This window comes from Oreochromis niloticus, linkage group LG11 (assembly GCF_001858045.2).
Source record: "Oreochromis niloticus isolate F11D_XX linkage group LG11, O_niloticus_UMD_NMBU, whole genome shotgun sequence".
Lineage (NCBI taxonomy): Eukaryota > Metazoa > Chordata > Actinopteri > Cichliformes > Cichlidae > Oreochromis > Oreochromis niloticus.
This window is the reverse complement of record NC_031976.2, coordinates 31,552,008-31,575,180: the sequence shown is the minus strand read 5'-3', so window position 1 is coordinate 31,575,180 and position 23,173 is coordinate 31,552,008. Positions and strand designations below refer to the sequence as shown.

At 39.8% G+C, this 23,173-nt stretch overlaps 1 protein-coding gene across 6 annotated transcripts in view; it reads right to left on the bottom strand.

Annotated features, from left to right (window-relative positions):
* Positions 1-4,540: 4,540 nt before the first annotated feature.
* sema6cb (semaphorin 6Cb) overlaps positions 4,541-23,173 on the bottom strand; it is a 149,045-nt gene continuing 130,412 nt past the window's right edge. For 4 of the 6 annotated variants that reach the window (XM_005455151.4, XM_005455148.4, XM_003450302.5 and 1 more), the window contains 2 exons: positions 20,962-21,117; positions 4,541-8,640 (listed from right to left, as the gene is read on the bottom strand). In XM_005455151.4, the coding sequence (XP_005455208.1) occupies positions 7,313-8,640; positions 20,962-21,117 (1,484 nt within the window). In that variant the 3' untranslated portion in view covers positions 4,541-7,312. The remainder of the gene's footprint in view (positions 8,641-20,961; positions 21,118-23,173) is intronic. The other 2 variants (XM_005455153.4, XM_005455154.4) reach the window with 2 other exon arrangements.

Genomic DNA, 23,173 nt, shown 5'->3' with positions numbered 1-23,173 from the left:
TGAAAATGACACTATTCGCTTTCCTGTGATGAAGAGTTGAAATATAGATCTGCAAACAAGTAAGCTGCTTTAAAGTCCATTCGACTTTAAACAGAAGCCTGGTGCTTACCTCATACCTGAGAAGTCAAACCTTTGTAAGCACTTTTGACTCAAGTATCAGTCGCTGTTTTTGATGACCTGCTGCTTGAAAAGTGCAAAAACATCACGGCATGTAGCATTTATCACAGAAAAACTGTCCACAAGGAAATACTGGAAATTACCCATGTGCGCTGACTTGTTGATATCCAAATAAAAAATAAAAATGTATATCAACAGGGAAGAAAGAAAAAAGAGGGACTGTAATAACCCCAATGGACTCCATGATGATAAGTTAAGCGAATCAAAGACTACTCATCGCATGCATTCATCTTACAGTCTGTTATAATAAAGACTCAATCTTAAAGAAATCTTACAATAATTTTCCAAAATCTGATTTATGTATGTAATATGAACAAAGTCATAAAAAGAAAGTGCCCCCTTTTTAAAGTTCTGAGGTTTTCAATATTAGGCCATGATGATAAAAGAAAAATGCAGATGCAGTCTATGAAAAACACAGACTGTTGCTACTGTTCATATGGGAAGGGTCATGAGGCCTTTCCAGTATAAACTGATGCCTGTCATTCTATAATAAGAAACATTATTTACAAGTGAAAACATTCAAAACACACACCAGTCTTCCAAGAAAAGGATGTACCAGAACATCCCCACCCCAAAGTCTGACAGTGCAGTGATTAGAGAAATTGCAAAAAATCAAAGAGCTACATCTCAGGCTCTACAGGCCTCAGTTAATATGTTAAATGTCACCATGTTCGCTGAAAACCACACGCAGCACATCAACACAAACACCTCATACCAACTGTGAAGCACGGTGGTGGAAGGGGGATGATTTGGGCTCATTTTGCAGCCACAGTATCTGGACAACTTGCAGTCACTGAGGCAACCATGAACTCCTCTGTATACCAAACTATTCTACAGTGAATGTGAGGTCATCTGTCTGATAGTTGGTTATGTAACAGGACATGAACAAAACTGTGAACAATGTAAAAAACTGATGAAGTCAGAGGTAAAATGACTACTTCAGGTTCTTGCTGCTAAAATGGGTTTTATAATTCAGTCATTGGGTGTACTTAGTTTTTCATGCACTGCTTCATCATGTTGGCTTAGTATTTGTTAAATTAATGATAAAATGTTGTCATATGTATTAGGGCTGTGCGATATGACCAAAATCTCATATCCCGATATTAAGACATCTATCGTCCGATAACGATATAAATCACAAAAATGTAACATTTTCTGTAAATTCCGTGAATGTCAGGCAGCTCGACTTGCGTGAAGTGTTTCCAGCTGGGCGTCGCGTACCTGGAGTCAGTGTTTTAACTGATGCATGAAACGATACATTTTTAGACATAGGTTGTAACGGCCGCCGTTTTCTTTGTGAGTATTTATTACACAGCGTGCTGCAGGGAAAAGCCTGTTCTAACGTTTGAGTCTAAGGTTTATTTTTTAGCACCTGGTGGCTCTTTTTTGCTTCTCATCCGTAAATACTCTGCATCTTTCACGTGATTCAGTTTATTTTGAAAAGTCTCAACAGGATCTTGAGCTTTATTGTGAAAGGTTTATGTGGAAAATAAACAAGCGGACACGAGGTGGTTTTACTGTCGTTGTTGTTAACGACAATGCTTAAAAACAAGCGCTTGTCCGTCGGTAGTGTGGTTATATTAAATATAAGAGAAAGAGAGAACTTTAGGAAATTAATATAGCCACTACAGTGACCATCAAAATAATGAAAAAATATTGCCGTAAACAGTTTATTTTGCGACACCACGAAACAAACGATAGCGTAAAATGAAACGATAGACGTTTTTATATCGTCATCCGATATATATCGTTATATCGAACAGCCCTAATATGTATATCACCTTTATTCAGCTGAGGTTGTTTTTAAATCATATTGGAACCTGTAATGTCCTGATAGGTTAAACCCTAGAATTGAAGGAGAGGGCACAGTGCATGCCATTTAAATTGATTTAGCACGCCTAAAATTTGAGATTATATCCTTACAGCTGTAGAATAAAATTAACAAAATATTTATTCATCATTTGGATACCATTTATTACAGTGAATATCGAATTGCTTTTTCAGCAAAAATAAATACATAGTTTGTCTTATGCCTCTTTTATTGCCCAGGTTGTTGTTTTATCTTATATACAAAAATTCTCCTGTCAAGATGGCAACAACCAAAATGCTGTAATGTCACAGTGATCAGACAGTCCACGGACAGGTTGACTTGCTAGATAAACATAAATCAAGGTTAGAACATGTTATTTTAAGTATGAGAACTAAACTCTGTGTTGGCTGAACTGTAATCAGAGTCAAATAGCATCTACAAGCGCAGAAATTCTCAGGCAGCTGTGAGAAATGTAACGACCCGCACAATAAACCTTATCACTGTTTCAGTAACAAGTATTTAAAATGAATTCAATAACTAAAAACCAAAAGAAACTTGGCAAAAGTATGTGTTTTTTTAGTTCTCTGATAAGCACTCGCAGTCTTAAAGTAATCGCTCAACATTTCGGGAAGTATGTTTGTTTTCCCACTTCCTGGGAGCAAGGATGGAATTGGCTCACTGTTTGGACATGGATTATGGCTGTTTCCTGTGGTGCTTTGTGCTGTTATTTATCACAAGAACGCACTAAAATCTGTTTTGTTATTATTATTTAAAGCTTTCACAGGGGAATTAATTTGTTTGAAGACATTTCATAAAGAAAAAAGAAAAAAAACCCTTTACTTTTGTTGCTTTTCCAAGTACTTTTGGAGTGCGTTTCATCTCACTCGGGTTGCTGTGCCAGACTCTAATGGGCTCATCACTGCCCCCTGTGTATTGAAACAATTAGTATATTGGTTCTTACTGGAGATGGCAGTTGAAATTACATGTTGGATTTCTCTGTACTAAAAGCACAAATTAAATTGATGCTTAGCATATCTTGTACTCTAAATCCCAGAGAGAGAAAAACATTTCATTTCCCAGAACCACTGAAAAATTCCTTAAGAAAAAAAAATTGTTCATCCACACACAAAAAACAAATCACTTGCTTCTTGACTGACATCCAAATTTTCCATCTATATCTCTGAGACATCATAAGACATGGGACAGAATATGCACTTAGTAGAGAGAGCGCAAACAGATCCAAGATACATACTACTACACACTACATGCTCAAAAAATTATAGGAATACTTTGACAACATTTCCGAGTTCAATGGGATATGATATGGACTGGGTAATGTGTTAGGGAAAAAAAGGATGCCACTGTTTGATGCAAATTAAAATCATCAACTTACAGAGGGCTGAATTCAAAGACTGCCAGAAAACCCAAGTGAAGAAAATGACGTATGCTTTGTTATTTTGCCAAACTCAAAATGGTACTTTGTAAAGCACCCAAGTGCTATTGGGACCGGCATTGTCATGCACTAGGTGGAACCCAAGAACACGTGCACCAGGATTTCATCCCAATATCTAATAGCAACCGGGGCGCAGTTGGTTATCGTAGAGAGCTCTGTAAATCTCTTCATAGATATGCCTCCCCAGATCATCCCAAATTGGTAATGCTGGACGATGTTTAAGGCAGCATAACACTCTCTACAGCTTTTCCAGACCCTTTCACATCTCTCAGATGTGCTCAGAGTGAACTCGCTCTTATCTGTGAAAAGCACAGGGACCAGGGCTTTTCACCAATACCGGTATACCAATCGGCCACCATGGTGCCGGGCAGGAAGGATGGGGCCCACTAGAAGACACTGGACAATCAGGTCACTCTCATAAAGTCTGTTTCTAATTGTTTGGCCAGAGAAATTCACACCAGTGACCTGCTGGAGGTCATTTTGCAGCTCTGGCAGTGCTCATCCTGTTTCTCTTTGCACAAAGAAGCAAACAGCAGTCCTGCTGATGGGTTAAAGACTTTCTATGGCCCTGTCCAGCTCTCCTAGAGTAACTGCCTGTCTCCTGGAATCTCCTCCATGCTCGTGAGACTGCACTGAGAGAAAATGGACTACCTATCAAACCTCATGCTAGCAACACTGACACTGACAAATGAAAAACTAGTGAAAAAATAAACAGAAAAAAGACGAGGAGGGAAAAATGTAAGTCTCATCCACCTCCAAGACCATTCTTTTTTATTTTGCACATGTTGTTAATTTCATTAACAGTAAAGCAGCTGAGACTGATTAACAACTCCCTCGCCTACTCCCTTGCCACAAGGTCAAACGGCTTGATACAATACTCTGATCAAAAAAGTGTTTCTTTCATTTTTGAGCAGTGTATCTATTATAATATACAATCTCCAAGTATAGTTTGAATTACCATCTCACCTAAACATTTCTTCCTCAGAGATGAGCTACTGGTTTATCTGCTACTGCAATTGCTATTCTTGTTTTCAGACTTTGTGTATGACCATCAACTATGTTACCGGGATTATTTTGACACATTGACCAGTGAAACGTTCATCATATTTTCCATTTTATTCCTAGTATAAGAGACATACAATGATATTCTGTGAGACCAAATTCATAGTAAGTCAAGAGGCAAAGCCTGGAAATCAAACGGAGAAAAACATAATACTGAATCAATGAGACCCCGCCCAGATAGAATGTATTTACACCAAATCAAATACTGATAGAACTTTTAAGAGGCGAGACCGTCCCCATTTCCGTACAATCTGTTACCGGCAGATTAAAAACAAACAAACAACCAAATTTAAAAACCCCCAACTAAACAGAAAAATAAATCCATTAAAACACTGTAGCTGCCACAATTCCTCTTATGAAACATTGCCGCCCCAACCCTAAATCAAGTTGGATGTTTTTTATTTGCTGTCTGAAAGGCTATTTAATGCTCTGCTGCCTGTTAATTACCAAATCAACTTTTTTTCCTTACAAATGTTAGGTACTTTTCCTTAATTTACTGAAGCTGGAGTAGTGTGAATGGTAAACTTTACACTGGGTCAAATGAGCTCTGGGAAATTTCAATCAATAAACACCATTTTCAGATACAGTAAATAGCATAGTGCTGTTTTCACAGAATTGATCACGGTTCCAGCCAACCGTGGTCAAAGCGACTCTCCTGAAAAGTGCAACAGTTGAGTTTTGAAGGGGTGATATGTCTGAGGCACAGCCGGCTGGCATCACCATTAATGAGGTGAAAATCCTCAGCAGTGTTTGGCAGCACGGTCACCTGCGAACCGGTTCCACAATCACTTCCCAAGTATCGATCCAAGAGACAATCTCAGCCTGTCGGATCAGAGTTCATTGCACTGCTCCATGTTTCTTGTCCATGTTTTGAAATTCAACACCCGGTGGCACCACTAGGTCAAGATCTACAGCAGTAACCATTGTAGAAGTCATGCTACATGCCACCAACCTGGATTTATTTTCATACAGAACTGAAACCGTATGGTTTCACACACTTACTAAAACATATATCCTGACATTCAAAACTCAAGCAAGACACACTTTTTCCTCCCAAAAGGTAAATGCGACTTCTACAATGGCTACACATCTGTAGGTGATAACTTAAGAGGAACTGTGAACTGCTCCTTTAGAAACCCAAGAAGATAATACTACAGAAAACAAAAACGTAACAATGGCACCTACAAGGAAATCGACACCCAGGTGAAAGTGACAGTATACAGTCAAACCTGAATGTCTGCAGTCTCAGGCTTTGTATTTCCTGTGTCCCACACTCGCATTAAAAACCTGTAGGCTCACACTTTTGGGATGAAAACAAAAGAAAAGCGAAAAATGAAGGGTTTCATTCCAAAACAATGCTGAAAAAAAAGGTACCAGTTATTTTACATTGATTAAAATAAAATTAGATCATTTACAAAATATTAGCCTACTTTGTAAAAAAATTTATAGTCAATATATGACATAACATATGATCTATTAGTGAGTGTTACAGTCAAACTATTAATTCAGTTAATTAGAACAGATGAGAAATATCTTATTCTGGAATGAAACTCTTCACATATACAATAGATACTGTATGACACATACTGACAACCATAGAAAAATCAAACACCTACAATATTACTGTAGCATAGTTGCCATCTGAGCCCCTTGCATTGACCCCTAAGCCCATGTCACACACTATTATTAAATAAGGCACACATTTACACATACAGTTAAAATTTGGCTAGTAATTATTCCTTTATTTACAACCAATAGCCACAGAGTTAATACTTATGATAACTGCAGTCTGTTCGATGTTCAGTGTTCATTCTCCTAACACCAGACGGCAAGACGTGTTTGTCTTGTCCTCTTTGGGTCCAAAATATTTCAGAGAATACAATGTTGGTTGTTTCCATTTCAAAGAATATTAGACCCACTAGAGTTGCGGAGCACCAATGTTGTCGAAACATTCTTGAAGAACTTAAATGGACCCGAATGTTGTCACCTGACATCAGCTGGGACAGGAAAAAATAAAAGAGAAGGCGAGTGTAGCTGCTTTGTTGAAGTATTTCCTTTGTCTTGTCATCGTGACCAAATTTGAATCGGCGTCTGGAGCCAAATGACAACATTTGATGAACATTTGGTGCCCCTAAGATATTTCTTAGGGCTTGGGCGGGGGGATCGTTTGATATGGCCAAAGATGAGAGAGTATAGTAAGGCAAAGACATAACTACTTTCAGGGGATTGTTTTTTTTTTTTAACCACAGGTTACACATACTGCATATGTATATGTATACATATACGGTGTAAATATAAACACACATATATATACACACACATGCATAATATAAACACATTCGAGGGTGGGGTGGGTGGGGACCGGATACCAACACTACATCAGAAAAGGTTAAGCAAAAGCATGAATCTAAGCGAGCCTCGAGCTTTTAAGTCTTCAAGATGACTGATGTGTCAAGTTTTTCCAACATCAACGTGTCCAAAAACAGAGTTGCATTGTAAATCCACATTGAGGACATTGGCAGCCTAATATAAGGAGGTGGCATCACGTCACCCAAGTAAGCGGTTCTATAATAAGCAAGTAGCTAAGCAATACCAATATGGTACAAAGATATTCGTTGGACAAAAAGAAGCGGAAAAAAACAAGTTTGGTTGAGGCTTTTGTCCACAGTGACACTGGTGCCACACAGTTGGTTGTGTTTTCAGGTAAAGGTCTGTAACCCCAAACTCACTGCATTTCTTTAAAGTTTCTTACAGATGACACAATGAGGGGAGGGGGGGAGGCTCCTTCTCTTAGTCCAAGAGCATACCCCTCAGTAGTTGAACTTTCCCTGTTCATTGACTGGGGATGTGGCAGGTATGAACAAGGGCTTGGGAGGGACGTCAGGTTTGAGAGAAGCTGCCCGACGGACGATCGCACCCCTGTGTGGAACCTCTTGCTGTTCTCCATTATAACTGTGCTGACGTGCCAGGTATCCATTGGGAAGCAGGGGATAGTGAACCTCACACGCGCTGCCCGTTGAGTTCATCCGTGCCAAAAGGGGAGGTGGCTGGTGGGGCCCGCCATTTCGTTGGCTGAAGCTGTGTTGGCGAGGGATCATTCCTCCTCCCCCTCCTACTACTCCACCGCCGTTGGGCATTTTGGTGGCTGCAGCAATCAGTGATTGCCTTTGGGAGGAATGCCTCCTCTCCAAGGTAGACTGGTGGTGCATGGGAATGTCTGGTGGAACATCCATGCGACGGGTGAGGCTGTCACGTGGTAAAGTGGATGAGCTGTAGTAGGGGGCTGATTCTGTCTCAGGTATCTGAGGCTGGATACGGTTGGCAAAGGCTAGCTGGCCTCCACCTCCGCTGGCCATCAGACCAGATGGGCTCATTAGCTGAGAGTTCTTGCTGCCGCTAGCCTCGTGGATGTGCTTCAGGAGCTCATCGAGTGAGGTTACTTCCATCACCTTCTGAGAGTAGCCAGGGTAAGGCTGCTGGGACAACACACGCTCAACATTGTGGATTTTGCGTTCATCGGGATGAAGGTGTCCGGCTGCTGACTGGCTATTAGACAGTCCATGGGAGTAGGGGAAGACCTGCTGATGAAGCAGGGCAGAGCTGGGCCTGGAGCCAATGTTATGGGACTTTGGTTCTTTGGCATTGTTGCAGTTCTGGTTCTTCTCCCACTGGTTCTTGAATGCTTTCATGCTCTTAATTGGCAGTTCTGGGGTTGAATCTGGTGTAGGCAGACCAGACAGCTCTGAGGAATGGTGGAGTTGGTGATGCTGGGCATGGACCAAGTCTCCCATTGTCATTCCATGATGACCATTTCTCCTCGATGGGTGATGCTCCTTACTGTTGGCGAAGAAAGAGTTGTAGATCTTGGGAGATGACACCTCCAACTTGTCGTCCTTACTTTGGCTGTCCAGGAGGCCATTGAGCTTGGCCAGGCTGCGCAGTGACAGAGCATGTGGGATCGGGGCTTCGGGATCTTTCGACAACTTCTTGGTCTTGTGGCTTGTGTGATTACAGTAGCATGAAACCAGGAAGCCAGAGAGGAAGGCACCAAGGACAAAGGCCACCAAAACACAAGCAATCAGAAGAGTATAATGGACACTAGGACTGGGTTTGTCTTGCTCTGGAGGTCGCCTCACACCTTAAAACAGAAGAAAAGAGAAAAAGGTACTCCAGTTAGTTTTTCTGATTGAGCCAGAAGGTTTAAAAAAATAAAACATTTTCAAGAGCTAATATAGGTCAAGCAACAGCTGGGACAGACAGGTTGTGTTTACAGGAGCTTCACTATGTGGGAAACAGCATGGGAGAGGTGTTTGAACTAAGCTCTTGGCTTCCTTTCCTTCCACTGTTAATAGACGAATACAGCCTTTCTTTCTAGGACTTGCGCTTTCACCTCAGACAGGCAGAGGCCAAGAGCTCCCCAGTCAGTGAGGAATCAACTCTGAGATGAGTTAGAGCTTTAAATATTGATGGGAGCACAGCAGCAGGAACCCGATGTCATTTTCACAGACTTCGCCTTCCAATGTGAGGATCAGGGGCGAGAGCACCTGGTACGAGGAACAAGCCAAAAATAACAGGTCTATCCAATAGCTCACCGAGTCTGGCACCTTTGCCAACACAGACTCAAATGAGGTTGTCAAATTCTTTCAAAATGAAGCTGAGGGGACAGTTTGCGAAACAGCACACCAAGAACACAAGGACATTAGCTAAGGTAAATCTACCATGTAACTGTCCTTAGGAGCTGTGACCCAAGCACCATGATTGCCTAATGGCGTGAAAGGCAGGGATGATAAGGAGAGAGAAACCTGCCACCTCTTGTAATCAGAGCTCATTTGCAAGAGGCTGTTGCCATCTGTGGTGACAGACCCTTCTCTCTGCCCTTAATGACAGTTCTGCGAAACTGATTAGTCTGCAGAGGGGGACAGCTGAGCTGAACAGCTGAGCTGAACTGAAAACAGAGAAGAATGCAGGTGCTCCCCACAAGCTAAATTCAGCAGCAAATGAAAGCTTAGTGGAGGAATTAAAATGGAAAACAATTATGTCTAAATCAGCCTTGATGATAGTTTATAAGGCGTTTAAAGAGCGATTTGTGGATGAGTATTAGGGCAATCAGTTCAGTTTTATTAGGTCTGCATTATAAATAGTTTTAATATTTCCTTTAAATTAAATGCTTCAAACTAAAACTTCAAGAAATTCAAATTGCTCTCAGAAAAAAAATGAATAATAAACATAAAAGCAATCAGGGATCAGTGAAGCAATCTGAGATTGTGACAATCGTATATAACATATTGTGATTTGTATAGACAGTTACGTCTCTTGTTTGCTAGGAAAGTTAACTAGTTAACCTAGTTTTAGGATGTCATCTTAGTCTGCCAGGGAGTCACGAAGAGAACCCAAGTTCTCTGCCAGTCTTGGAGGGTATCGGTTTTGACACTAAAGGACTTTTACTTTTTAGTATGGTGAAGAGCAGGAAGAAAACCGCCTACATAACATTATTAAAGGCAATAAGTATGTGTTAGGAGAGCCAAAAAGGGCCTTCCTGACTGTGTTTATGGAATTAGAGGGAAATATTGTAAGATATTACACAGAGAAAATCTGATCAGAGACTCGCTAAGTTTCAGTTAAATCTCTGCACAAATGCACAAGAGAAAAAAGCACAAATGAGTGGAATCTAAATTCATTTTCTTAAGCCTCAAAAGAGACCACGGTAACTACACTACACATGACACGGAAAGACGAGCAATTTGCCTCCTGTCATCATTACAACTTTAATTTGACAGGATCTCATTACAACAGTGGACTGATATGTTGAAATAATAATCAAACAAGATTTATCTCTCTTCACAACAGAGCTGTATGCACACAGTTTCTGGCAATTTGTGCTTGGAGAAAGACTTAATTATTTAGGTCATGAAGTTAGTGAAAAAGTTTCACTTCTTTTATGTGGAGCTGAACTTCTGAGCAGGTGTGCTTGTAAAAGCGTACCATCCCTTCATAATGTATCACTGCATTCATTGTGAGGGGTGATTTACCATCGTTTGCCCAGCTGAAGGATTCTGTGGTGCACTAATCTTTTTGGAAATAATGCTTTTAATAGAGCTTCCAATTAAAAATTCTCAGTTTTTAGCCATTTATTCTTATGACTGCTTCAACTTATGACCGCATTAAAAAGTCATAAATCATAATTGCAATCCCAGTGGGTGAGGCAATCAGAAGTGATGCTGCAGTGAGCCCATTAATACCACTTCTTTTAATCTTGGGCATTTCTTTCAATCAGCTTTGCAGCATCAGTATGATTCCAAGTTTTTGGATCTAACTGATCTGTTCCCCGGCGGCGTGCAGCTTTTGTAATGAGCGGTAAAACTCTGCTCTCATCTCGGTGTGCACTTTGTCTCCCGTCACCCCCGTGGCTTCCCGGTAGCTGTGAGTCATCTGCTCCCTCTGGACCACGACACCCTCCTCAGTGTCTGTGCTTACAGGCTTATAGCGATGTTCCTCCTGGTTGAGGGCTGTGAGTCAAGTGCCACAGCAGGAGGTAAAACACACAGCTGAGGTAAACAAACCCAGAGCCTATGAATGGCCTGTCACAACATGTTTCATGAGCAGGCTGAATAACTCAATCAGTGGGTATGTGGGACATATGGTGCCACCGGTCACAGTGAAATTAATACCCGGTGAATCATACCAACAGCCTGGCGAGTAGCTAGGTGGCGCACAGGAAGTGCTGGCCAACTTTACCTACTGAATTTGCACCCCTTCACAAACATTTGAAAACGAAACTGTGTTTGCAACTAAATAAATATTTAGTTCAAAAAAGTCCTTATTAGGGGGGAAACAAGTCACCTCATGTTAACAGAGTTTTACACTAATTACACAGCTCTCCATCAGTGTTCCTCTCCAACGTTGTCACATTATATTTTTGTGTCAACTCAACATGGACTTGGCTCAGCGGTGGCTTAATATAGCAGTACCCCAAGTCTGCCAAAAGGTAAAAAGACAGATGGCTGCATGTGTCGAGGCAAAGGAGAGAAGGAGCGAGAGACGGATGTTGATAGCCAGGAAAAAAAAATAACTCGAAGAGAAAGATGAAGGGATGAAATTCAACCTTGGTTGCAGGGGGGAGGTGAATTTGAGGGGACCCAAGGATCCAGGACACAGGGGAGCAAGTGTAAAAGAAAAAGAAGAGGACCAAAAGAAAAAAGAAAAAGATTCAGAGGGAGCAAATGTATGTGAGAAGAATTAACAGAAGAAGACGGGGAGAGAGGCAGAGTGAGAGACGCAGACTTGACGGGGTGAGTGACAGACCGTCACTCTGCTGGGTTTTGAAGCCTGGTGCTCTGCGGCATCTGTGATACGGATGGAGAACAAGCCTCGCGTTCCTCCACAGTGCCGTAGGAAGAGAAGCACTTTATGATTGCATCCATATTGTTAAAAATAGATAGCACGGCAGGTTATGTAAACAGGCAGGTTTTACATAGCGCTGCCTGTGCCACATCTTACTAATTGGCGCTGGTTTTTGCACAAGGGGAAACAAAGTAAGGAGGTCTTACTGTTGATAGGTGTGTTTTAAGAGTTTCCCTTTTTTTTCCTGCAGGTGATAAAGGCGAGTTTGAAAACAAATTACAATGGAAGTGACAATTTCTCTTAGGAGTGCGCGATTAAATAAATGGATCCTGTCTTTGCAAGCTCTCAAATCGACTTCATTAACAAACACCCATAAGCTTTTCCATGACACCAATTACCGGTAATCTGAACCCTTTGAAGTTTCACACTTGCTCAATTGTGAAAATTTCCTTTTGCATGTCTTGCAGGACATTAAAGCATCAGCACTCTACAAAGATGGAATTTTAAATATTAAATATAAAGAGGGACTGAATACCAACACTGTCAAGGTCAGATGCATAATAATTCAGAGCTTTTTCTCTTACACACAACTTTTCCAGTGCACAAGACTTTTCTCAAGGGTGTGTTTAAATGCTTTGTAACCTGGAAAACAATTTATGTTCTATTTTTTGCGCATCAAGTGAAGACGTTCCAAAATAGCCCTAATTAGTTTCTGCTTCTGCAAGCTTACAAGTGCATGTAATTGTTCTGTTAATGGCTACTCCATCCCAATGAGAAGCCAATGAGACAAAATGGCCCCAGGCTTCATAGACAAGCATTGCCCCCCCGTCTGCTAATGCTTCCACACCAAAAATAACAATTTAACTCTTGAGAGACACCCTGAGGTTGAAGATCGGAACAAATTAATTATTTGCCTTTTTTCAAGTCTGTGTGAAAAGCAGAGCAGCTCTGCCCCATTGCTGTGAGCTTTTAGTAATTTGACATTTTTAATACTTGATGTCTGCGCACTGACAGACATGGTTAGCAAATGGAGCATGATTGTGCGCATCAGTGTGCGTGTCCACACAGACACACGGAATATACGGGCTGTATGTGCGCAGGGCTCTGGCTGTTGACAGAGTGAATTCAATCATGTACACTTGTTATTAGGCATTTGCATAATATTCCACCTCAGTGCTCAGCCAATTGGATGCGGTTTAATATATGCACACGAGCTAAGGTGATATGGTGTAATGTAACAGATCCATTCCAATTGAAAAGTAGTTGTAATGAGCGCTGCATTTCATTCCTGGTGTGCTGATGCATACAGAGCATATATCTCATTACAGTTTTGATTGAATATTGGTAAATTAACCATGCTGAGACATCTGGTAATCAGAATCTGGTGTCTGCCTGACATCCTTCAATATCTACACCTGTGCTTTGAGAAGACAGACATGTTTTCAAGCAGCAGCGACAATATATTTTGCTTCAAAAACCCAGACAGGAAATAGTTTGGTTAAAGGGTCTAGCCATCCAGATTACCCAAAAAACACATTTTCTCACTTCTTGTGCAGACAGGTTTAATTTGATTTATCCTTCTTCTAATTTATCAGCCTCCACACTTGATGAAGCCACGTCAGCACATCTAAAGGTGACTGAGCTTTGTTTGCCTAAAAAAACAAATCTTGCTGGAAAAAAAAAAAAGACTCTTCCTCAAGGAAATGGGCCATGAACACAATCTTCAGAGGCTGATATCTCCCAAAAATAGGTGCATCTTTTATTGGACTGCAGTTTACTTACATGAGTAAATGTGCTTTTTGTTGTCATTATATAAATTGGTATCGGGTTTACTCATCACAAACCCTTAAACTATGCAGAGCACATGCACTGGGTCCTTTTTCCTTTTTACATGCAGTTGCATCAGAAACAAAAAGAAGAGCTGTTTATTTTGCCATTCAGTGGATGGTGAAACAAAATGCTTCCAATGCATCTGGTGCAGCAGAAACGTGGCACTGGAAGAATCTTGGCTTCACCAGTAAACTTAAAGAGACAGTCCACACCAAAGTCACTTCTCATAAAGCATAACACAATAATAATATTACACTGTAAGGAAGACGCACAAATGAAAGGTGAGGAAAATCAGTGGCCACATCACCTGAAGTGTGAAATCTTTTCTTCGAATTGTCTTTGTTTGCACATTTATAATTGTGCTTTATTTGGCATGAACTGCTGCTTTAAGAGATGGAGAAACTTGCGGGCCACTCACACACCTGCACACAGTTTCAACCATCGGCTGTAAAATTGGAAAGGCAGATCATAAAGAGACGATGAAAAGGGTCAGTGAGAAAGAATTCAACAAAGGAGGCAGGTAAAGCTAAAGGGTTAGTCCAACTAAACATAGAAAAGAACAAAGAGAAAGAAAACAAGCAGCTAAAGTGGGAGTAACACTCCCCCAGAGGTCAATGAGACAGATAAAAGGGTAAGGGGTTAAGGCTAAGGGCCGGGACTACTGCGTAGTTGGATTTCACCACTGTGGGCCCCGTGGATTTCTGTGACACCCTGAGCTAAGCTGAGCTTTAATAGCCAATATGGAATAAAAAGCCATTAAAAGTTCCAAGTATGGAAAGTGAAGTATTTGGTATGTGTAATGCCTTTAAAGGTTAGTCTTTCTAGAACATTACAGTAAAACATGATGTCACTCATAGTCGCTGTGTAGTGCTGGTGAGCTGAGTGAAGGAAAAGGTGGCCTAGTTTTGCATAACCTTTACGCCACGACTAGGACTCAGGAAGTCCAAACTGGAGCAGCTTTTCAAAAACTTAATGTGTGCGCACATCGTGGCCCGACTTGTGATAAATGATGCAAAAACAGCCAGTAGGGTCAACACAGAGCGACGGGTTGAATGAAATTTGGCAGACGGCGGTAGTCTTTAACTGTCATAATGAGCATGTTCTGAATATTCAGCCTCTGTCTGACCCTAAAGATCTAAAAAATGCATTAAATATTTGAATGTTCAACTTCACACTTTTCTGCTTAAAAGTATGAAAAGTAGAACAAAAATAAGTCCCTTTCTTTTAAATGGTGAGAAATGACATTGGGTATTTATTTATAACAACATACTGCTTACAACTTTACCAACTTGTATCTCATTTAAGACAAACAAGTCTAAGAAGATTTCGGATTTCTGATTATCGAACAGTACGCATGCTGATGTGGAATGAAGTGTCTCTGAGGAGTGGATATTGGAGGGTTGTTAGAAGGGACACAGTCAGAGCTCATTGACTAATGATACAGGCTGTGTCTGTTGCCATGGTCTTCAGAAGTATAAATAACTCTTTAGAAAACTAGCTGGCATCAATGTCCCCCCAGGACACCAGCCCTCCTTCATGAAAAGGTTCAGCTCGAGTTCACTCTCTGCTCTCCTCCTGTAGTGTTTTAATGAGATTGAAAACGCCCGCTCGACTTGATTCTATTATCGAGCCATCTCCCCGCGCTCGTCAGCTAAATTAGCTGCTAACCTGAGTTTTTGGTCCAACCCACGCTGGTTCATCTAAATGTGCAAGAGTCAAGGAAAAGGTCAAATAACAATAGAGGGCAGACGAAGGGGAGAAAACAAACCGGAGAGGTCTGGAACCGGGAATCTGATGCAACACACTTTTGCTAGCCTGGAGACTAATGTGTGTTCACACAAAATGGAGAGGTGGGCGTTTTCCCAGCCAGAAACTGCTCGAGTGCACCCGACTGCTGTTCTCTTTTCTAAATAGCAGCAGGTCAGCAGGTCTCTGCCCCAGCCTTTTAGTCTTTTCTGGTGTTTACATAATGTAATGCAGCTATCCACATCAGAGCAAACCATAACTGAGCTACATTAAAGAGATAATGTAGTTAGGATTAACATAGCTTATGTGCCGAATATCTGCCTTTTCTATTTATTCACACCTTTAATATATGGGTTTATTTCTGCTCATAGACTCTTTTAGAGATGTCTACTCAAAGGCAAACCTTGAAATTTCGGGTTACTTTTCTGAGCCATTATATCTGAACTCTTGCCCATAGCACAGGTGCTCTTTCACAGTCTCAATGTAACAGTGACTGCCGTACCAATTATCCTTTTTCCAAAGTTAATTTTAGTTTTGCCCTGAAGGAAATCACCATCTTACACATGCCACAAGTTGAAAAGTAGAGCCAGAAGTGAAGGTTAGTGTTTAAAGTCTATACTAATGGTTTGAGAATTGGATGCCTTTTAGGACACAGATTATCCCTGTGTTACTGTACATTTTGAATGTGTCTAGTATGGCTGCCCCTAAATGTCAGAGCTTCAAGGCAAAAGTTGAAAATCTGGCTAAGATGCTTCACTCCAAATGTTTGCTTATTTGCACAACAACATGCTCATTTAGACGAGAGGCTAAAATCTAAGGCGGAGTGATACTCTTGCTAACCGATGAGCCCTCTGCTCAGTGTGTGACAAAGTTCATTTGTTGAGGCAAATTTGGCAATGACTGCGTGAGACAAATCAGCTGCAGCCACTGGGAAGTGCATGGTGACAGCAGTGATTAAGCTACTGTAATATTCCATATGACGTCTGCATATGCAGAAGTTTCTGATTAACAGCTATCCAAATGTTTTGCATCATGCTTGCTGCCCCACAAGACCAGTTTCCCCCTCTTTCTCTATTTTCTGTGAGTAAAATCACAGGAACTGTGGTCAAACCTTAAAATTAAAGACTTTGTCAATTCAGGTAAGAAAAGCCCTGAATTTCATTCATGTTTTCACTTGTTTATACTGTTAAAAACAGCTGAATAGTCATATTGAATTGTTTCGCAGGCTTAAAGCACCTTTCTCTTTTTCAAAACCAAAAAGTTGTCCTATTAGGAGTAAACAATAACATGTAACCTTTTGCTAAAACCTGGTTAAATATCGACACTTTTGATCATTTTTCCAACCATATATAATATTTGGTCAGCTCTCCAATCTCTGCATCTTCTATGAAAAACGGGGGTTGCAAAAACTTTTTTCACAAATATTTTAGATTATTAAGAAAAGTGCAGAAAAAAGTAAATGATGGTTAAGCTCTGTTCACGGGGCTGATGATCTTGAGTTCACTGGGTCCTTGAAGAGACTCCAGCTATTTCTAATGTCATTAGTGACACCTGGGCTTTTCCTACTCTAACAAGTCCAAATAGCTGTTGTGAGTAAGGTCTAGAGTTTCTGTTTCACATTACTTTACACTGATTATGTAGCCTGGGGGCTTCATGGCAACCTAACTGCTGCCAAAACTTGACTAACAAAGTTGTTTCCAAGTTTGTAGGCAAGCAGTATGTCAGCAGCATCAGCACTTCCATTAGCATCTACTTTTAATCCTGTCAGCCACTGCTGTGCATTATGAAGTGTTTTATAAGTGCCCATAGCTGAATCTATAATTAATAAATGGTGGCTTAGCACTTTGAAAGAAAACACACTCGATGCCTATAGAGATGCCTCACATATACAAATGTGAAGCCAGACTCATTTCAAGCTAGTGCCTACAGCAGTTTTGATTAACATGCACATCTGTTTCCTCAGATGAGAATGAGATTTATGATGCATCTCTTGCAGACAGGCAGTGCATGCCGAGTCAAATCTCAGTCCTTTACAGCAAGTCCAATTCAAGATTATAGCATTTGATCATTCATCTTTAATACTATGTCAGTTGTGTTTTTTAATGGCAGACAGCTGCAGCTGTGCTTATAACTAATATTACTCAGCCTGTCGGCTACTTTCCCATTTATTATTTTACATGTGTAACCTCCGAGCATCACAAACAAGAACTACTAAGCTCATTTCCAGCTTTATATTTTTATTCTCGGATTAGTTGAGTACTACCACCACTACCTTCATTAGTACTTCTACTATTACAGGAGCATGCTTCCATATTCTAAATAATCTTAATTTAACTTACACTTAGCCCCTCAGCTAATCAACCGTCTGAAACTAGACAATTTAGCTCCTCTCTGACTATCCATTTAAACCAGCTTTGCTCTAATCAGCTGCTTGTTGCAGACAGTGTTTGAACAGCAGTTGGGTATGCCTGAAAGGACCATAATGAGACACCCCCCATCTTCAGAAACAGTATTTAGAGCAGTCTGAAGGCTGACCTTGTGCCTCACAGGGATTACTTAAACATTATTGTTATTAGTAATCTTTGCCTGAGCATGCTCATATCAAATATGACATGAACATCAACCATCACAGCAGTATATATACAGCTGAAAGTAATCAGAAGTATATCAGAACAACTTTATTTCACAATGCTTTAGCCTCAAGGTCAGTTGGTGCTGTAATTCCTTATTGGACACTTTATATTTTGAAAGACTGGGCCTAAAGATGGACAATCATTAAATCAAGTTTTAGTTGACTTTTACCATAAGTTTATTTTGTGTCCTAATCTGTCTCCTGGCACATCGTTTGGGAGGTGTGTAATAGCCTCACCTACACACCACATGTTCTCCGACTTCCTGGTTTAAGGTCCTGCTTGTCATTTATTTACTTTATTTTAAAATTTAAGCTTGAATGGCTCATCATTGCCACCGCACAGTGTTTCTGCCTGAATGGAAGCTTATTTTCCATGCTGAGGATTTACGGATTCTGACACGGTGTGTGCACAGGCAAGCAGCGAGAAGAGAACAAAACACTGCTTCACGATGTTTTGTCTTCATTGAATTCTAGCCAATGAACTGCATTTCTTTTGTAAACCTACAAGAAAATGCTTAAATCGAGACAGCAAAGCTTCAAAAACTTTCTCCCGCTTTGCAGCTCCTATTTCGTTACAAGATCGTTTCAGAGTAACAGCTGCTGAAACGCCAAACGCTTGGAATGTTAATCAGGATTAAGTTTGAACTGTCATCTTGAAAAGTGAGGAAAATAATGACACTGGAGACAATGAAGATCAAGAATTAATTAAATATTCAGAAACTGGTTAGACTTTTATAGGTCATGTCATTTACTGGGGCAGCTGAGGATTGGTGTGGAAGAGTTTATGCTCTTACTGAGAAATGAAATGTTTGATGTATTTAACAATGTGAGAACAGAGAACTGAAGTTAAACTAGAGCACTTTAAACTTGAGCAGTAATAAAACCCAATTCAAAATCACTGTGGCACTTATAACTACAGAAATTATAAATGTCTAAGGCAACAATGAAACCTTTCAAGCAGAACTGATTTTTTAAATAAGGTGATGATTCCACCTTCTAAAATATAGGATTTTGTAGCTTTTTTCCTGTGTGCAACATTGTAGCAACTTAAGTAAAAGCAGTAAGAAAAAGTAGATTTTATTCATTTAGCAGAAAACTACCATAAGGATTTTGTTATTAATCACTGATGTTAGTCGACAACCTCCTTACTGATAAAATCATTTGTGCCAAATACATCAATAAGTAAAACAGAGTGTACGTCACTCTGTGTGAAGACACGAATGATAACAACAGGTCATTTTGTTGATTTTTTAAAATATTAATACTATTTGCTGCAAAAGTCACCAGTTTTGCAGACTTTGGAAAGGCGAGTGCCGAGTTATGACAATTGATAATGACTTTTATTGATAACACCTTTTTTTACCATAGAAGTTAAAGCTAAAAAGTATGAAAGGGACACCAAAGTATGTGGAAATCAATAATAAGGTATAAACTAGCAGTTACAGAGATGTTCATAATAAACATAATATGTTTTCATTACTTTATTTTCGAAAGTGAACATTCAATAAGTGGTTTAATAATGAGGGAGATGGCGCTAGCATCTTTATAAACAGCTCGTTGCTTATTATATTTTCTTCTGACAGAGTCTGAAGAACAGGAGGAGCTTGGTGGGATGTTATTTGTTGAAAGAGTACTCCATAATTTTCAGGGAATCAATTCTTTTTGTTTTATACTGTCATTTTACTTTGTAAAAAATTAATTTTAAATGATTATTTTAGAGACTTGTTTATCTGACTCAAATTCAGGAAAGGAGAAAGTATCATCTGTGGTAGAACCCCAACTAGCCTGAAAGCTAACATTATATTCTCAAAGTTTGTATTAAAGGCTGACTCTTGCCTAAAACTGGAAGGGCCATTTAAATTGTAAATGAATGGTCTTATAAAGAGAGAAAGAAATGTTACCTGGCCTGTGATTTTTTTTCTCATCTGAACACTGACGCTGAGGGGATATTTGTGTGTGTTGATGAGCTAAATAAATAAAAGATGAGGAAAGGGCATGCGGGAGCGGTGTTGTGTAGACCTAGGCTCTCCGCTTGATGCGAGGAGTTAATTAGTGCCAACGCAGAATCTATTTACGTCGTCAAATCCTTCACGTTTATGGCTGCCACGTCAACAGAGCACATCAAGATGTATGGCTGCGCATAAGGAGAAAGCGAGATCCTCTAATACTTTTTAAGCTTACTGGACTCAGCTGTATTGATTAATGTCCATCTCTGTTTAGTGATTATGCACAATGTGGTCTCCAATTACTGTACCGAGAACTTGTCATTTAGCTCACTTCCATCTTACCCCACTGGGCTTTGAGTCAGTAGAACCATTAGGTGAAGCTGTGTGGGAAATTATGCATCACGTCATGAATCGCAGGGACTAATGAAGTATATGAATCAAAAGGATCAATTAGTAATGCCTTCTCCCTTTCACTAAGAGATTGGTTTAACTAGAGAGTTACGTGTTAGTGAGATAATGAAAGTGATATTTCACCCTAGAAGAACATTATGCCCATATTAGCATGCATACCACCACATGAGTTCAGAACAATGGTCAGCCTCCAGTATAAGCTTGTGTGTTCTACTGGTGAGGACTTGTTCTCATTGTCAATTCAGAATCAGTCCTCTTCACAGTTTGCAGAGAGAGAAAAAATGTATGACTGAAAACTGGAGAAAATAAGTGTTAATTGAATTTGTCTCACTTGTGTTTTTCATTAGCTGTGTGAGATTGAATGCAAGATGACTGAACTGCATTGCAGGTATGCATGCTGAAAATGGGAAACTGTTGCACCAGAGTGATTTTTTTTTTTTTTTGGTTACTTTTAGTTAGTCTGGTTAGAAGTGTACAGTGAGGCATTCGGGGCCCAGCAGTGCAATCCTCAGCAGGTCAGAGTGTATCGAGGACATTCATCCCTCCCCCTTACCCTCCATCTCCACACTGATTGGCTCCGAGTCAGGTGACCCTTGTTCCCCAACAGGGGGAGGGCGATCAGGACCTGTACCTCTTTCAGGGTCACCTGCCTCCTTTGGGAATGCCGCCCCATGATAGGTTGTGCTGGCGCTTGTGGGTGTGGTCTTCCCTGTGGTTGTAGCGAAGGGGGAAGGAAGAGGAGGAGTAGGAGGAGGAGGGGGCAACAGAGTGAGTGATTAGTGAAATGTGAATCAGTCTGTAGAATCAACTTTAGAGAAATGAGGGTGAGTCCTGAGTAGAAAGATAACCATCACCCGTTAACATAAAGACCCTGTAATGACTGTCAGGGACATGATGAGCAGACAGAGCACAAGTTAATTCGTCTGTCAATTCGCTACTCTGCAGATACAGTGATTTAAATCTCTGCAGTGTACTTAACCAGCTGCTTCAAGTCACAATGTATTTCTCCAGCAATATGCGATTAAAGCATCTCAGGATTTGTGATCATATCCTGGACTCAAAAAATATTTTACAACCAAAAACAGCTTGGACCATTTTAAAAAGCTGTTTTTCACATTTTGTGACTCTAAACAGTTATGAGGGCATGATGAGAGTATGCTCTGAAAAGGCTCACACTGAAATAATATTATAAGTATTTTTTTCCACATTGGCTTCCAAATGTCCTAAAAACTGCAACTAAGGTTTTGACCACCTGAATAAATTACCAGAGTTCAGGAAAAAAAATGTTTTTCAGATTCTGAATTTACTGTATTGCAACTTATTATTCTTTTATGCATATTCTTCGACTTATCTAATCAGATCCTTTCCATGACCTTTCACCATGACCTTGAACTCTACCATAGCTTAAATTCTTCAGCAGTTGCTCTGCAAAGTGTTTTTTAAAAAAATGAGTGAACAAAATAAAGGAAAAACCTGGAGCCCTGAACAGTAAGTAGATCCAGTGGCTCAATTTTCACCATACACTTTGGGTCCAAGTGTCTGCAAATCAATACACAAATGTCCTGAATGATCATTTTTAACCTACAATGCAACATTTCTATTGTGCAAAAGTGGCCAGGATGGCAATGTCCTCATCTATAGGACAGAAAGGGCCACTGAATAGTTTGATGAGAATGAAAATGATATGTATCACAAGCTATGGTGTTCCTGATGACCAGACCCAATAAACTCACATGTTATAAAGCGCTCTTCCTCCACAATCATCAAAACAATAAAGGATAGAAGATCGGTAACACTTTATAATACAGTCTGTGACAAAGGGCATAAATCACCTGTAAATAACTGGAATTTCATTGGATTCTATTTGAAATTAAAATGTAACTATATTTAACTAAAATAGTTAAAAGTAGGTGCACTGTAGTACTGTGGTAAAAGTCAGGCTTTTGCAGGAAATAAAGAAATTATTAGAGTTTAAATTTAATCTGCAAGTAATTTAAAGTAATGCATAAGTAATTTCAGGTATTGCATAACCATATTAAAGATTAGGGAGTGGCTTAACCTTGTTCAACTTCCAGGTATTTTACAGAAAAGAAGACATTCCTTTCATGCACACTCCTTTTGAAACAAAAAACTAAAAAAACTAAACAAAAAACAACAACAACAAAAAACAGCCAGACTTTGCTCTGTCATTATAAGTATCAATTTTGATGGTACCAATTTATTTTTTCTTATAAAAAATAAGAAAGAATAAGTAAAAACCATCCTTATCACAATTATACTGGTAAAATAAAAGGATACCTGAATATTAGAACAACCATCATGCACCTGTGTTACGGCGGAATTACGATGTAAATTGGGGAAAAGAACTTCTTATATTGTAAAATTACTATAAAATTGCAAACTATTTCAAATGAATTTTTACTACTTCGATGTGCATTTTTTTCTCCCTCCAATCACTGTTGAAACATAACTTAAGTCACTCTATTATCTGTGATATGGTTATATGATACTTAAAATTAATCATCCACTACCTAAAAATACTTAAAATTACTTGGATAACGCTTAAATTTAAAGTATAATTATTTCTTTGTTTTGTATTATAAAGTGTTACCAGAAGCTCCTTTGGGATGAAAACGTGTTTCTTCCCTTCAGTGTAGTTTAGTGACTTAAAAAAAAAAATCAGCTGGAGTTGTTCTGATCATACATGGTGTCCCAACGCATTACTAAGACACCTTAAGTTGCATTTTCCTTGCGTTTGTCTAAAA